The sequence below is a fragment of the Triturus cristatus genome, chromosome 1_2, assembly GCF_964204655.1.
Source record: "Triturus cristatus chromosome 1_2, aTriCri1.1, whole genome shotgun sequence".
In the NCBI taxonomy this organism is placed as follows: domain Eukaryota; kingdom Metazoa; phylum Chordata; class Amphibia; order Caudata; family Salamandridae; genus Triturus; species Triturus cristatus.
In genome coordinates this window covers 1,079,670,858-1,079,688,294 of record NC_140580.1, presented here as the reverse complement: position 1 = coordinate 1,079,688,294, position 17,437 = coordinate 1,079,670,858, and the positions used below count along the sequence as shown (strand labels likewise).

Here is a 17,437-nt window from a genome sequence, read left to right as displayed (position 1 = left end):
GAAGTTCGGGCCCGAAAATGCATTAAAAAAGTATCTGTACAAAGTTCGAGAATGTTGAGCCAGCGCCACAACTTGTACCTGCGCTTCAAGTGCTTATTTTGAGGCACTGATCAATGCCATTTGCTGAAGTACAGTAAAGGGTTGACATAAGAAGAAAGGGAGTAGAGAGGTGGAGGAAGGAGAGATGGTGGAGAGAGGTTAAATGAAGGGCAGGTGGAAGAGGGAGGAAGGCAGGGCTAGAAACGAGAGAGGAAAATGAACACTGGGGTGGATACAGGAAGAAGGCGGTATGGACGGCTGAATACGAGAGGCAGTGAGAGAAAAGAGGAGACAGAGAAAAGAGGAGACATAAAAAGGAGAGAGAAGCGAAGGGGGAAGTAGAGAGGGAGTGAGCGGCGGATAGGGGAGGGGTGGAAAGCAGGGTTGTGGCGTAGAGGGCAGGCGGAGAAGACAAGATGAAGAGGGGGGTGGATACAGTAAATGTGAGAGAGTCAAGATGAGAGGAAGGTGGGCAGGGTGGGGAGAGGTGGAATGATCGCGGAAGGGAGAGGGCAAAGCCGACGAGGGGCGAGAGAAGATAGGTGGAGAAGAGAGGGTGGCTAGTCGGAAAAAAGGGGGCTTGAGGGAGAGGGTGAGGTGAATGAGTGGAAAGTTCAGTTGATAGACAGGGCAGAGGGCAGCTGAGTTTGGGAATGAGAGTGGTGGAGCGGAGGAGGAGAGGGAGGTCCAGCCAGGAAAAGGGAGGAGTGGAGGAGAGCGAGCGGAGAGGAGTAAAGGAGGCAACTATGCTGACGAGGGTGAATGGAGGTCAGTGAGGCCAACATGCTGTGCTTTTAAAGAGAATGTGCCCAAAGTTTCCAGCTTCCTCATCATGTCCTCGGGAAAGCGCCAACGAAAGGATTCCCTGAATGGTGCAACGGACATGAAGCAGCCGCTGCGATCAGAATTAAACACTGAACGTTGTCCTGTTTCACAGTAACATTTCCTTAATGTTCTTTAAGTCACAAAACAGTAACACTAAAAGCATCTCAAAATAAAGGAACACAAACATCGAGTTTGCGGAAAGAGAAAGCACATTGTAAGTCAAACGGGCGCAGCAAAGCATTAACACAACATGTTCTTTGATGTTTGATGTTCTTTGAACGAGAACATCAAAGGGGTGCTGCGAAAGTGACTAGGTTTGCCAGCCCGCACATGCACTGTAGCTCTAGGCTGGCCACGGTAGCATTTTTTGAGCCCTCACAAAAAGTCTCGCCAGACCAGCGCATGCGCTGGGTCAGGCGAGACCTAAAAAAATAATGTAACAATTACGTTTATTAAATAGAACTACATTAATTCTAAATAATCTATATATATATAATTTTTTCATAATTATTTTTGCATATCAAACTATTTTTTCTTTAGGTGGAAATGTATATTTGTATTTAATCTACAGAAAAAAATAACTTTAATGCAATACATTTTCATTTATTAAAATGTTACTTCAAAATTAAGTTACTAGTGCTGTAACATCTAAAATTAACATTTAACATTTTTACTATTAATTTTCAAGTTGTTTTATGATTCCTTATACTTTACCATGCAGAGAACTATACCTCGCAAGCGGGCTGATGATGGCTACCATTATGTACCAGTTCAACCCCATTCCCCTTCCCTTTCACCAACTGAGCGCGGTACACAGACTTTCACCAGTGAAATGTACACCATTGACGACTTAGGCATACTGATCTGTAAATGACCTGATGCCAGGCTTCCCGGTCTGGACACGAGAGGCTGGGAAAAGATCTGTAAATAAGGTTCACCTGGTTCTCAACCTGGATCTTGATCTGCCACTGGAGTTTACTTCGAGGCCATACAATTTTGTCCAGTTAAACAGGCATTTTTCGCTTGTGCTCTCCACATTGGGCAAAGCTACCAACCAAACAAGCACAAAAGCAAACAAAGGATCCAAAGAAAAAAGGTCACTGAAATTAAATTTAAAAAACACACTCCACCATTAATAATAAAAAGATACTTTATGAATTGTTACATACAATAAAACGATTTATTACAGAAGTGCATTATTTTAGATATACATTGGTGAAAACAATGAGTAGCACATTAAAGTTTTTATGTTTGCAGCACATTAATAAATTACAATTCAAATGTGATCTAACAGTCCGAAAAGTGCAACATTTAGGGTTTGTCTATGGGTGAGCGATACTTCAAGAGTAAGAATTCTGGAGAAAGGTGACACTTCTAACCATATGGATTCCAAGATCTGGCACAGTGCAGAAACACAGCAAACACTTCCGGGTCAACTATAACATAAACATGAACTAGTTTGGACTACAATTCATGATGGAACGCTACATACCATTACTGTGCAAGTTCATAGCAAATCAGAGTGTGCAGAGATTAGACACATTATTGAGCTTGGCAGGCAAGCCTCCGAGGTGGTACCCTCTCATGGCAGAGGCCAAGAGGCCAATCCCATACAACGCCACAAGCAAATGTATTCCAGTTGCTAGTTTTTTGACTGATGGCCACGGTCTGTTGTAGTGATAATTCTATGATAAAACGATTTGATTCAAATCAATGGTATTAAATATTGTAAAGATACTTTAGGTGTCAACATATCTTACTCGAAAAATAAATGTATTCTATTCAGAGGAGAGTCTTTCGGGAGTTAGAATTTCACCTCTGTTGAGCCATTCAGTTTTTCAAATTGGTTCGCGAGCACTACTATCATACATTCCACACAATGGAGGTAGGGATGCATGTCAGTTACAGCAGAGCTGTTGTAGGGTCTGGTCCAATTAGATAAACAGAAATATAGAGGAACCGTAGGTGTGGCAATGTCCTTTGTGACACTGCGAGTCTATATCAAGCAGTAAACAAATCTCTGTTAACATAATGCCACTGATTGTTGCATTAAAAAAATGTGTGCAACTAGTTGTGTTTTAAGGAAGACCATGAAAACTGGGGAAGTGTCGGGAAACTTAAGCACACTGGCCCTCATTGCAAGCTTTCTCCGAATACCTATGTGAGCAGAAATTAGCGTTGATGCCCTATTGCTATTGTGAGAAATGTGTGGTCATTTCATTTCCGATATTCCAGCAGTTGGTATACTTTTCCACCACCCTATATCTGACCCATATGATTGGAGAGTGTTTCCCTCTGGAAGGAAGACAAGTGATGGGGGCAAACATAATATGGCACGAACAGTCGCTTTTTGTGGTCTTGACATTTAGAAGATTGGCCACATTGTAAATAGCGTTTGAAAATGTGTTTCTTATTTGGTGCGATGCTTTCCTAGAGTTTCTCTCCGTCCTGTTAGCCAAAAACAGTGCAGCAGGCAGTATCAGTTGTATGCTGGAAAATGAAAAATCTGCAAAATGCCTCAGCAGAACAAAAAAGAAAGCGCTCAAACAAATAGAACTAGTCATAAAAAATAAATGTTACATATCTGGACATACCAGTCGGTGAAGCCTCTAATCAAAGGTTGATATATAAGCAAAAACATTATTTAAAGCTGCATTTGTAATAAATAATCCCCATTGTTCTCCTCCGTTCCCCCCCTCAAATACAAATTAGGCACTGTCGGACTTGGACCCATTCGGGTGCTTGATGTGGAGCTTTCACAATTATTTCTCAACTACATTTTCCTTATTGTTTGTGGTGTTTGAGATCACTATGTTGTGGAGGTTGGACAAAGCCTGGATACCATTGCACCGATGAACCAGAACATAACCATTCGGAACTGACATCAGTGAACACTGCTAACATCAAGTCACCACCAGTTAGACACAAGGATTCATCGTAGCACCACTCTGATCCACACGTCTGACGCCAACATCTTTTTGCTTTGTTCCTGGGTAGTGGAACAGCAGGTTTATCCACCATGCCCAGCACCGCATAGCTCAAGGTTAGGTCTGCTTCAGTGAATTAGAAGAACGTAGAAGATCTCAAGCAAAACAATTTATAGAGAATACGCACAAAAAACTTGGAAATTAAAAAAATTATATAGAACAATCAAAATAAAATGCATCACGATGAAGCGATGGGAAATGTCTGATTGATTGGTAGCATAACCATATTTGCCACAGTTCATCTGTAAAACGGTGCAAGTGGCACTTCTTAATCAATGAAATGGTTATATTAAATATCCGTAGCAGGAAACACAATAATACTATACTAGAACACAAGTGTGCAATAAGGGGGAGGTATTGTAGTTTTAGGGATCCAATCCAAGATTCCATCACTGTGTGTAGGTAGGCAAAATACCTCTTACAACAGTGATTCCCAGTTTACTTAAGTAATGATAACGTCTACATTAGTTTAAAAAAACCCATAAAAAACACAAGCAGTTCTCGTCATGACAGTCTAAAATGGTGAAACGTGTGTCACACTTCATTCCATAAGTGTTCGCACAAAACTGCTTTATGCAGTGTGTCTTGCTAATTCTATAGGCAGTGAGTTGGGGAGACACTGTAGAGCAAGTATATAGATGTGCGTGATCTGAAAGGTTTGAATACCAGAGAAACTTGTAAAAACATAATGGACTTTTAATGAAAGCAAACTATATTTTTTGTCTTTAAGCCATGCTGCAAATTCCGAAACTTGTTAGTCCCAACTGTGGGAGTTAACAGCAAAAATGAAATCAGTGCCGTCGCAGGGCTTGTACATCCGGTTTCCCACAGACTCAGTTTCTGTTTGAAATATATGCATATTTGGAAAACTAACTTTCTCTCACACAGGTATAGTTCAGAATAAGTGAAATTACTTTGCTGAAGAAGGCTCAAATATGTAGTTCAGGTAAATAAATAAAATATATACATTTTACATTTGTGTACATTGTCCGCATAAAAATTAAATTTGATCTAAACTTTTTTGGGGGAAAAATAAACTAAAGGAAATGGTTTTCGGCAACTTTTTTACATTTAAATATATATTTGCAAAGTATCAGAGTATTGCTCTTTTTCCACTTGTAAGAAAAACAATACATCAGGATGTAAGTGCAAGGACAGTCTAAAGCACGTTAGACTTCTATACGTTGGATATCATTATCCTAGTTCAACACCAGTGAACAGGCTCCTTCAGAAGACTTCTCAAGCTATGGGCAAAAACCCTGAAGCTAAATGACATTGTCATGCAAAGCACCAGAATTCAAAGTTAACAAACTGTTGCTACCTTAAACCACCAAGAACATTGCTGGATTCCAGAATATTACTTCAATCCAACTACCGTTGTCACCAACATGTCTACTATTCCCTGAGACGACCCCGACCTTTTTATTGCTGAACAGCTTCAGCTGTTAATTATGCTCAGAAATACACCTGTATAAAATTAATTCAAAAATAATTTTTTCCTTTCAACTCAAACTGGTAAATATTTTCATTGCATATTTCGAGAACTGCAAAGGTTTTTGGCAGTAGTTTCAGGTTAGTACAAACACATCCTCAGTCTGGAATGATTTTTATTGGTCAACATTGGCCTTCTTGTGACAGTTCCGTAATTTTGTCAATCGATTTCAGGAGGTCGGTCACAAACTTCAAAGATTCTCCTCCCGAGAGAAGTTGTCTAAAATTAGAAAGAGGGAAAATAAGGCGCATTGCAAATATCTCCATGGATTAGAACGATAAATCATGAGTAGGGGAAGAGAACAAATGAGAAATAAAACGAATAAAATCTGATGTCCTTCAGAGGGAATTCGGAGAAAAAGCCAATTTTCCAGAAAACGAACCCTCACTTAAAGTTGACCTTGTAAATTAGTTATTAAAATGCACACATTTCTATGAATTTTGGACATACATCACAAACTTTACAGCATTAGTAAGGAGGTGCAGTTATGAAGAATAGGCTAGCAGCTGGAGCACCTGATGCAACACCTTCTACTCTTTTTTGATAACTATTTATATTTGTACAGTAGTGAGGTAGTACGTGGCACAACAACACAAGATGCTTACGAAACAGCAGAAGACAGTATATACATGGCAACAACATACAATTTTATAATGGTAGGTCATTCATTCGCATTAAATGAGTACATCTCACAACTAGATCCTGAATACTTTAAACATGACTCCCAAATTTTTACATGCTTCCGCGGGTAACTTCTTCCCTGGTAATAGTTTTCTCACGCTCAGAGCACCTACACATTCCCTGGCGCTATTCACGAAACAGAGGGGTTAAGGGAAATTTCCAGTGTTTGGCGATATCACTCTTGGCCAGAAGAAACTCCAGGACACTGACCGTACGGAAAAATAGAGTATTGCAGGGAGGAGACATTACCGATTCTCCAAAGGCATTCTGGCATAAAAAACATCTTTTGCATGTGCTTGATGCTGAATTTGGCAGTGCCTTGCAAAGATCACTAATTCCCTAGCAGCCATTTTTAGGTCTTTCCTAGCGTTGCAGCACGCATGCGCTTCTCGCTCTGCGAGGCTTCTTGTAATCGATTAGATTTCAGAAGTGGTGTGTAGACTCCACCCCTTCTTTTCATTGGCCAGCGTCATCGTTCATACTAAACGCTGGCTTTCGATTGTAAGTGAGGCTTTTTAGTCCCTCCTTGTTAACACCCGGTCTTCTTTTGGCCCGGCCCACCTGGACTGGATCTTTTACTTGCGGCGTTACACTGTCTCCTTTAACTAGTTGGTAAGCACTACATATTTTTTCATTCAGCATCGTGCTTTCACTTTAAGTGTGAGACATGACACCGCGGTGAGACATCACGTCCTGCTGTCAGGGCGGCTACTTTTTTATGTTGCAGAGTTCACTTGGACGCTGCCTATGTTACACTGTCCGTGCCCGTACACCTCCTGTTCTGTTTGTTCCAACCCCGCCCTGGCCTCTCTCCCTCCCTGCTTTCATGTCCTCCCAGTCTTCGCAAACCATTGTAATCTGGACGCTGCTGCCAGTCTGTTTTTTATGCATCTGTGAACGGAAGTCACTCGGCTCTGTTAAACTAATATTCTTTCAGACTTCAGGCTCCGGAAATATTACAACAAACAGCTATGACTTGTAAATCGAAGTCAACTTAGATAGTTTAGTCTGTTTTACACTGGATACAATAAACACAAATGTGTTTTGACCCCCAGTGTGTGAGCCCAACCTTTGACCAATTTTTTCCACCCCCTCCCCGGGCTCTCTCACTCCCTGCTTTCATATCCTCCCAGTCCCCGCAAATCAATGTTCCCTTGACACTGCCGCCATTCTGGGTTTTTTAGACACCCGCGAACGGAAGTCACTCGACTCTGTTAAATGAATAATGTTCTCTCAGACTTCTGGCCCCGAAAACATTAAAAAAATTAGCTCTTACTTTTAAATAGAAGTCATCAAAGATAGTTTAGTCCTTTTTACACTGGATACAAAAAACACAAATGCGTTCCGACCCCCAGTGTGTGAGCTACCACTTCCCATGTTGCCTTTACTGGTCATTTCTAGAGTTAGCCTTGAAGGTACGTGGGACAAATCACTGCACTCTACAAACCCAATAAAATTAATTCAGCGCCATGTCTCACACGTAAAGTGAAAGCGCGATGTCAAATGAAAAAAAATGAAGTGCTTACCGACTAGTTAAAGGAGACAGTGTAATGCCGCAAGTAAAAGATCAGGACTGGATCTTTTACTTGCGGCGTTACACTGTCTCCTTCAACTAGTCGGTGAGCACTAAAAAAAATTCATTCGGCATCGCGCTTTCACTTTAAGTGTGAAACATGGCACCACAGCGAGACATCACGTCCTGATGCCAGAGCGGCTACTTTATGTTGCGGAGCGCACTTGGACGCTGCCTATGTTACACTGCCTGCCCTCGTACACCTCCCGCTCTGTTTGTTCCAACACCGCCGTGGCCTCTCTCCCATGCTTTCATGTCTTCCCAGTCCTCGTAAACCATTGTTATATGGGCGCTGCCGCCAGTCTGTGTTTTATGCATCTGTGAAAGGAAGTCACTCGGCTCTGTTCAATGAATAATATTCTTTCAGACTTCAGGCTCCAGAAATGTTTCAACAAACAGCTCTGACTTTTAAATTGAAGTCAACTTAGATAGTTTAGTCAGTTTTACACTTGATAGAAAAAACACAAATATGTTCTGACTCCCAGTGAATGAGCCCAACCTTCGAACCATTTTTCCCACCCCCTCCCCGGCCTCTCTTACGCCCTGCTTTCATATCCTCCCAGTCCCCGCAAATCATTGTTCCCTCGATGCTGCCGCAATTCTGTTTTTTTAGTCACCCGCAAACGGAAGTCACTCGACTCTGTTAAATGAATAATGTTCTTTCAGACTTCTGGCCCTGGGAAACGTTACAAAAACCAACAGCTCTTACTTTTAAATAGAAGTCATCAAAGATAGTTTAGTCCTTTTTACACTTGATACAAAAAACACAAATGCGTTCCGACCCACAGTGTGTGAGCTACCACTTCCCATGTTGCCTTTACTGGTCATTTCTAGAGTTAGCCTTGAAGTCACGTGGGATAAATCACAGCGCCCTACAAGCCCAATAAAATTAATTCAGGGATTGGCATGGTTTCCTTTCACCCCTCCTGTTGCACTGCGCTTCCTCCACTCTTCAAACTTCCAAAGGGTGCCACTAGGAGCCTAGGGACGGATTGATATCTCCTGTGCAGCACCGCAAGGTTCCTTTGCAGACCCTCTCTCTGGTCTTGTCCTGTTTTCTATGCGCGAAAGACCCAAGACCTAATCCCTTTTAATCATGGATGTTTTACAAAATCTGACTTGCCCCAATGTAACTGTGACAATACATCAATCAATGATACATTACATATTGTAATGCTTTGCCCAAAATACAATAATCTGGGACAAATATTTACGCCCAATTTTAAAATTAATTAATTTTACGCAAGTTAGACCAGCCCTACTGTTTTTTACAGTTGCTAAATAGTTCTTTTAGTTGCTTCTCTAAAGTGTGCTTTTTATGAGGGTGTTAAAATAGAATGAATTTGTTAATGAAAAATCATATGTAATTTTTAATGAATTGGCTTTAATAATTTTATTTATAAAATTAAATAAAGATTAAGAATTGAATTAACTGGGGACAGCCCTCTGGAATGAACGTGAAGGAGGTGGATAATGTGCTGCATGGCTAAACACTGCCAAGGTCCCAAAGGTAAACACATAGATAAAAGATACTTTCATTTACAATGCTAATAGCTCTAACTCTCGCGAATGCATGACCTATTGCATTACAAATGCTTGATGCTTCTCCTATCACCATCATACAATGGTACCAAGTCTGCCTCCCATGCAAACTTCCTCTAATAACCTACCCAGGCATTACATACCAGGATTCGGTATACTTACAAGGTTTACTTCTTCCCCAGAGGAGGCAGGCTATATTCAGGGACTCTTCTACTTCTTTCAAATGCCCCCTAACAAATGTCTCAATTGAAGGCATCTGAAGAACTGGGACTTGTACATGTTAAATTCGATGGCCAAGTCTGAGAAGGATATCATGAGGTTACGATCTCCCTAGGTATTCTTATTGTGTTCAATTGCAAAAAACCCACCCAGCTGGCCCAGCTTGGCCATGACCCACAGCAGAGTAGAGTCTCCAGAGTCACCAGGCAATCTCAGCCAATCTTTTTAATGGTCTTACGCCAGCCAGCAGTTAAAAACTAGGATAGTAATTTGGGGGTAGGTCAAAATCCCCATTGCTTGCTAAAGCGACAGGTAGGGTATTTAACACAATCATGGATAAGAACAGAGACCTATGAACCAAAAGAATCACGATTCACTCAGCACACTTCACTTCCTATTTGGGCTGCCTCCCTGGGTCTGGTGGATGGATGGAGATGTTGACACCCACACACTAGAGAACGCCTTCTCCACAGCACATCACTCAGTCTCACACATGGAGTATTTTTTTTAACGTAGTATGCATCCTTCCCAGAGGCCTGTCAGACCATGCGCAAATAGAGCTCCTGCTGTAACAGAGTGAGGTAGACCTCACATGGCATTTAGAGATTTCTACAGACGGGTTACTCCGTCACAACTGACAGATATCCCATCCACTGAAATATAAATCCCACAGGATATTATGGGATTTATATTTCGGCAGACGGGATGTCCGTTACTGTTGTGAAGGAGTAACCCGTCCGCCCAATTCTACATCAGGCCCTAAATTCCTGGCGACTGGTTGGCAGTACTTTTTCGAAGTATCTTAGGTGACACAATCCTACTTTAAATTGAATGTTCATAGTTTCTCAAGAACAGGAGGGGAGGCCTTTAAGGCAGTCATACAAATGAAAGTGATGGCATATCAGAACCGACAGGACAGGCCTAAAAAGCAGGCAGTCATGGGCCTCGGGACGGAGTTCCTGACGTTTGAAAGGAAAAATGCATCCACTATGGAGAACGCTCTCTTCTTTACCATATTAAAGTAACCCACATGGCCAGAGTAAAAGATCATTTGACTGTGGGGGCAATTTGATTTTCCTCACTACTCTATATTTAAGAACTTGGGTGCAAGGCATGGACACTGCTGCATTGGCTAACTCGAGAGAGGAACCCAACAGGCTTGTGCCAGAGTTGAATACTGAATTGGTGAAAAGATCTCCAATCTGCTGCCCATTGCCCTTGTCTTTGCAAAATACTACAGAGTTTTGTATGAAGAACACACTCCGGTAGACCTGGTGGCTTTGGCTGAGATGGAGCTCAACTGGGGTTACAGGTTTCTCCTGTAGTTTCAAACTTTGGCTGTAATGGTGGCACACCTAGCAGTTCCTCTTTTAATAGATGATGCAAGGGCAGAGCTGGATCTTCCTCTGACAGTGACTGGCAACTATGAATAGTCGTTAGATGCCAGACCCCAATTGCCTGTGAAGTTTTTCAAGGTTTTGTCTTCTGTCATAATTCAGCACCTGAGGGCCACAATTGATGCAATCCACGTAGGAATCCTCCAGGGGATCTCCACATGGCTAGCAGCACAGTGGTCCTGAAATGTGAATATTGTGGTCTTAATCTCCTTGTGGGGAAAGCTAAAATATTGGCCAAGGCCCTGGCAAATAGCTTAGTCAAGGTAATACTGACTTTCATATACACAAACCAAAATGGATTCATGCCATCAAGGACGGCCAGGAACAATCTGAGGAGGTGCACTTGCCTATGGTATCTGCGGCCACTTTACCAGGACTATCTGAAATCATATTAAGTGACTTTAAATTTCATTCAAGTGTCTGAGCTGGGAGCACCTTTTTTGGGACCTTCCGCTGGCGAAATTGGGCCAGAGATTCCAGATCAACCAACCTCTGTATATCATGTTTTGTGCTGAAGGCAGGAACCGTAGCCTCCAAGACTCCTGAGGCAAGGTGACAGTTCCTCACCAAATAGTTGCAATTGAAAGGTGTAAACCTGAAAGAAGAAATGTACTATGCTGGTATTGGTTTCCACAAAAAATTAAGGTCAAACCACGAATACAACTGGAAACTGCGAAACACCAATTGTCTCCATGACTGGATATAAGCAAGCCCCTCTGGCATATTAAGAGTTCATCTTTGACTCAAGGAAGCTCTACTCAGCTGTGTACAGAGAGGATCTGACTAAAGACAGAATCCATGGATGTCTTAACTCACAGGGTTAGGACCAAATCCCCTTGATTATAGAAAATATCTGTACTCCTGGGTCCTACTGAGGCATAGGCAGACTGCCTTGCATGCTTAGAACCGGCCTTGCACCTCCCGAGCCTGAGATCCCTCACGCCTGTGCTGCACTACTAAGTCAGACGAAGACTGAAGATGCAGGTCATTGGCCCAGCCCTCATTCAAGCTGAGCCACAGAGCACTCTGCTCAACGAAATACAACAGATAAGGGGTCGATGCGTAAACCTGCAAAAGGCACTCTAAGATGGCCCATCACCGCTATGAGCCCATACACCCTGCAGATACAAGTGTGTGAGACCCGGAGAGTGGCAAATCATTTGGTTGCCTGGCACACACTGCAACCAGACCCAAGGTTTTGCAAGAGCTGGAAAACCCTACCCAACAAGCAAAAAACACAAAGATAGTCTCCTACTGCAAGACTGCAACCAGAAGCGGCTGGCAGGGAATGAGGGTGGGGGGGCAAAGGGGGGGCAAAGGGGGGGCAAAGGGGAGGGTGGCAGGGGTAACATATATAAAAAAAAATACTACTTACCTTTTCCGCCGGCCGCGTCTCTCCTCCGCAAGTCCCAGAACCAGGAAGCACACGGGCTCCCCATAACTAATCACAACACTGCAATGCAGCATAGTGATTGGCTCACCTAAGCCCATCACAGCTCTGCAATGCAGCATTGTGATTGGTCTGAGTGCCGTGGATCGGCGCTCAGGTGGGGACTGGAGGCCTGGGCATGTTCCCCATCAGGCTGTGTAATGCAGCCTGGTGGGGAACATGCAAAGTGGGAGTGACTGGTTGGCTAAGCCAAGACGGCCAGCCTAGTAGTCATGAGCACTTGGGAGTGTGCAATCCACTCCTCTCTCTCTGTGCCTCCAGCCCCGCACCTGTGAAAAATAAATGGAGGGAGGGATTGAGGGGCTAAGGAAGCAAACTGACAATGGAGGGAGGGCAGGAGGATCTGGGGCAGCACATGGAGAAAGACGGATGGGCAGGTGGGGGATGGGGGAGTAAACTGACAATGGAGGGTAGGTGGGAGGGACTGGGAATAATGGGTGTTTGTACGGAATTTATAAAGTGCCGGAATCACCCATAAAGGGGTATCTCTGTGCTGCAGAAGAGGCAAAAGACAGGTCAGAATAATCAGTCCCGGAATAATTCAGTCTTCAGGAGTTTCCTGAACCGAAAATGACTGGGGCATTTACGCAGGTCCTCTGGCAGAGAGTTCCAATATTTCGGAGCAAGATAGGCAAAAGTTTTGCCACCTGTTCGTAGTTTCCTGTAACGGGGACCACAAGCAGCCCTTTACCCTCAGATCTAAGTAGTCTGCTCGGGAGGTAATGTGTAAGTTTTTCCGCCAGATGGCTAGGACTCACACCATAAAGAGCCTTATGGGCAAGGCAGCAGAGTTTACACTTGATTTCATTACAAGACCGGAGGCTACATTATAGCCGGCTGCTAAAGGCCCGCTGCAGCGTTAAAGGCCCGAGCCGAAGGCGAGGGACTTTAACAAAGCAGAGGGACTTTAAAAGCTGGTATAGCCCTGCTACGAAGGGCTATAAGGCTATTAGAACATTCTGCCACTAGAAGGCAGAATGTTCTAACAAAACAAAGCCTTCAGGGAGCGCGAGGGGATTCAAATCACCTCAGGCACCCTGAAGTCTTTGTTCACAGCCAGAGCTGTGAACAAAGACACATTGGAATGTTGGAGCTCCGGGCTTATACCAGCCATTATAAGCCCGGAGCGCTCCATTGTTTTCAATGGAGCTCCCAACATTCCAATGTTCTAATATGCATTATTCCTTTAACCCGTTCGACGCTTGTGACGGAGCGGTTCCGTCACGTGCGTCGGTTGCGCTGTGCGCATGACGGAACCGCTCCGTCATGGCCCCGCCCGCGCACGGAATCTTCAGCGCGGCGCGGAAATCCGCGCCGCGCTGAAGGGGTTAATGCAGATCACAAGCAGCCGCACTACATCATAAAGACAAAACAGTTCTAGAATGCAGTGAGCAGAAGCAATAAAAGGCATGAGAGACAAACAGACTGCCTCTTTTAAATGCGGCTCACAAGCAGATAAGTACATCTTCTCTTGCTTATTGTCTATTATGCCACTCTACTGCGTTTTCTATTTTATGACTGATATTGTCTTCTCAAAACTTTAATCCTATTTCAGGCGCTGCCTCCTCAAACTTTAATCCTACTTCAGGCGCTGTCCTGTTCCCTCGTCTCTGGGTGAACCCGGGCCTCTTTCCCCCTCACCCCCTCCTACGACCTCCTATTCAGGTTGTCGCCCTTTCCTTCCCCGATTCCCCCTACCCCCGTGGGTACTACCTCAATTCCTCGTCTCGCTCTATGTCGTGGGCTCGCTTCCCTCGCCTGTACCGCTTTGTCTTCCTTATTTATGGGGCCACTTCCCCTGCTCGCTCCGCCTCTCTGCCATCTTTCGGCATATATGGCTTAAACTTAGTTTTTGGTAGTTTTATTTCGATCTCCCCGACGCGCTCGCATCCCCCTCGCGAGCGCGTCTTAGTTGATCAAGATGAAAGCACCTTAGCAACGGTGCCGCAGCGTCAGCGCTTCCCCTAGGACCCTTCCTCTAATCTTCTCCACGGCAGCAGCTGAGCTCGAGCGAAGGTTTCAGTTACTTCGCTCATCAGCTGCTGCCGGAGAAGACTTAACGCTGCACCATATTTAATTTAAAAAAAAGTGCTATAAGCGAAGGGGATACTCCCTTACGCCTATTTTATTATCAGCTCATTTTAGCTCATGATTGGTTTCTTGCCCAAATAAATTAGTAATATTACCCTTTTACCCAAATAAATTAATAATATACGCCAATTATATTTCCCTTTACCAAAATAAATTAATATTATAGCCCATACAGGGAAATATTATCTTTTACCATATCATTTGATAATAACCTGTGAAAAAAAAAAAAAAGGGGAAGAACTTAATTACTTACCTTTTAACCATTTCTAAACATCCCTTCTCCATTATGTCAGACGTGGATTCTGACGAAGCTACTGCCAGCTCTCCTATCCATGATGATGGCTCTTTTAAACTTTTCCTGAAAAAGGAAATTAGATCCTGCCTCCTCTCCACCTTTAAAGAAGTAATGTCTTCTAAAAGATCCTTTTCCATTCCCCATGGCGATCCCCATGATGAACCCGGTAATCAGCGCAAAAAAAGCAAAAAAACTAAAAACTGCGATTACCCTCATGACTGCAACCTGGGAGGTCGTAGCACCTCATTTGATATGGGAGGTCCCAGCACCTCATTTATGATGGGAGGCCTTCGCGCCTCAAATGAGAATGGTGTCCCTCGCGGCACAAATTTGATGGGTGTCTCCAGCGGCACAAATATGATGGGTGTCCCTCGCGGCACAAATTCAAATTCAACTCAGTTTGATGCAGTCTGCTACTCCGATACGGAGGAAGAAAATTTTGATAAACCTTACGATGAATTCGTACTAGACCTAGACGAGCAAGACCTAGAGTTCAACAACCCCGTTGACCTCGATTCACCTTCTTCCTCTAAAAATATTATCTTAAACCTACTAGGTGAGGAAATGTTCTCTCCCCTCAATCTTTCACACCCAAATAGCTCAAAATGGTTTCCTCACGATCATGTCTCTAAATTTATTTCTAGATGGCTAAGAAACTATCTCGAGAGAGAGAAACCAGAAACACCCTGAGATCAGAGTGTCCAAGACCATCCATTCCAGATAAGGTTTCGCAAACCCCCAACCTTGACCCCGACCTTATAAAATTCCTATTTAAACTGGGTAAGGACCCTAGAAAAGGGCTAGAGAGAGCTCTCAAAGGCTGTCAAGACCGCCTGCTGGACATCCTTGGACCACTCACAAGGATTTTAGACCTTGCTGAGGAATCCCACATTTCCAACCCCCCCTTGATGTTAACCTAATTCGAGGATGGAGCCAAAGGGCGATAGTTCTCCTCGGAAATGCCAACTCGAGCCTCAACATCGAGAGAAGGAGAACTATTCTCACCAAGATCAACCCCAAATTGGGTGATTTGGCAGAAAAGGAACCCTTCGATAACCCTAAAGGGCTCCTCTTCGGTAAAGACATGATTAAGTGTATCGGAAAATATGTTGTAACATTTACTGCCCTGGATAGGGCTCAATCTAGCATGAAAAGAGTTTTCAACTCCAACCTTTTTGGACAGGCTGGAAGAAGAGGCCGCTCTTCCGGCCGTGGTAGCCAACGGCCATTTTCAACCTTCAGAGGTAGTGGTAGAGGATTCTACCCATCCAATCCGCAATATTATCCACAACGAGGCAGAGGTCCACGAAACAGAGGCTTCAGATCCAGAGGAAATCCCAGCACCTCCAACTCTCAAAGTAAGTCTTCCTCTTCCTTCCTCTTCTTCCCAAGTAGGGGGCAGACTAAAATACTTCTACCATATCTGGGAATCTGTAACTCAAGACCCATGGGTTCTAGAAACCGTTCAGGGTTTCAAAATAGACTTTATAGACCTTCCTTTTCAATCACGAACCCCAGAACCACTATCTCTTTCGGAAGAACATCAGAAAATTGTGGAAGAGGAAATCTCTTCAATGCTTCAAAAAGGCACTATCGTACAAGTCTCATGGTCACTAAAAACCTTTGTCAGCACCCTTTTCTTAGTTAAAAAAAAAAGAAAGGGTGGAGACCAGTCATAAACCTTCGGGAGGTAAACAAGCACCTAGTTTACAGACACTTCAAAATGGAAAGGATTCACCTTTCAGAGACCTTCTTATGAAAGGAGATTGGTTGGTGAAATTAGATTTAAAAGACGCTTACTTCACCATCCCTATGGCAAAAGAACACCAACCCTTTCTCCAGTTTACTTGGAAGAATCGTCTTTTCCAATTCAAAGCTCTCCCTTTCGGTCTATCCTCTGCCCCTTGGTGCTTTCAAGTTCAAAAGCAACTCCGTCCAAGGGTGGGACGCGAGGGATAATGATAGCCTCCGTGTCTTAAATGAAATCTAGATTCTCTAGTCCTGTCAATATGAGAATCGCAATTCTCTGGTGGACTGGAAGCCAGTGAAGCTGCCTCAGCAAAGGCCGAGAAGAGGTACAAGGAGGCATTTGAGAGCCAGCCGAGCAGCAACATTCTGGACTATCTGCAAACTACTCAAGAGGGATTCGTTGGCCGATGCTAAGATAGCATTACAATAATGAAGTTGGCCAATGACCAGGGCTTGAATCAGAGTTCTACGAACTGATAAGGGCAGCCACTGGAACACTTTACGCAAAAGACTCAGAGTGTGGTAGGAGGCCCCTGAGGTGTCCATGACTTGGTCTCTCATAGATAGAGTTATCCACTCGGACCCCAGATTTTTCGTCATGGGTGTCGGGGCAGGTGCGGGGCCTAACATATCAGGCCACCAGTTAGGGGACCAAGTTGTTTGAGCGGTGCCAAACAAGATCTCTCTCACTGTGGGTGGGTGACACAATGGTTATTTGTGATCATGACCAGTTGTCATGAAACATTTATTATGTATCTTACTGCAAAATGTCAACATCAGTATTCGTGATTCGTATTCAATTTTGTTTTTGTGTAACGCTCCCTGCCGGGCGTCCTCTGGCTGTTCACAATAAGATTTTGTTGGTAAAAAAAAAAACAAGATCTCGGTCTTGGCAGCATTCAGCTAGAGGAAATTTTCTGTCATCCAACCAGATACGGCTTACATGCCCTCAGCAAAACGATATTCAAATAACTCTGTGTCCTTGTCAAAAGATAAAAGCAGTTGGGTGTCGTCTGCATTGGAATAGGGCGTAAATCCATATTCTCTAATAATCTTGTCAAGGGTGGCCACATACACAGTAAACAAGGTGGGGATAA

The 17,437-nt window shown here is 43.7% G+C and overlaps 1 protein-coding gene across 3 annotated transcripts in view; it reads right to left on the bottom strand.

Annotated features, from left to right (window-relative positions):
• Positions 1-1,996: 1,996 nt before the first annotated feature.
• Positions 1,997-17,437, bottom strand: part of ENTR1 (endosome associated trafficking regulator 1) — a 251,098-nt gene continuing 235,657 nt past the window's right edge. For all 3 annotated transcript variants that reach the window (XM_085613139.1, XM_085613120.1, XM_085613114.1), the window contains exon 8: positions 1,997-5,562. In XM_085613139.1, the coding sequence (XP_085469265.1) occupies positions 5,466-5,562 (97 nt within the window). In that variant the 3' untranslated portion in view covers positions 1,997-5,465. The remainder of the gene's footprint in view (positions 5,563-17,437) is intronic.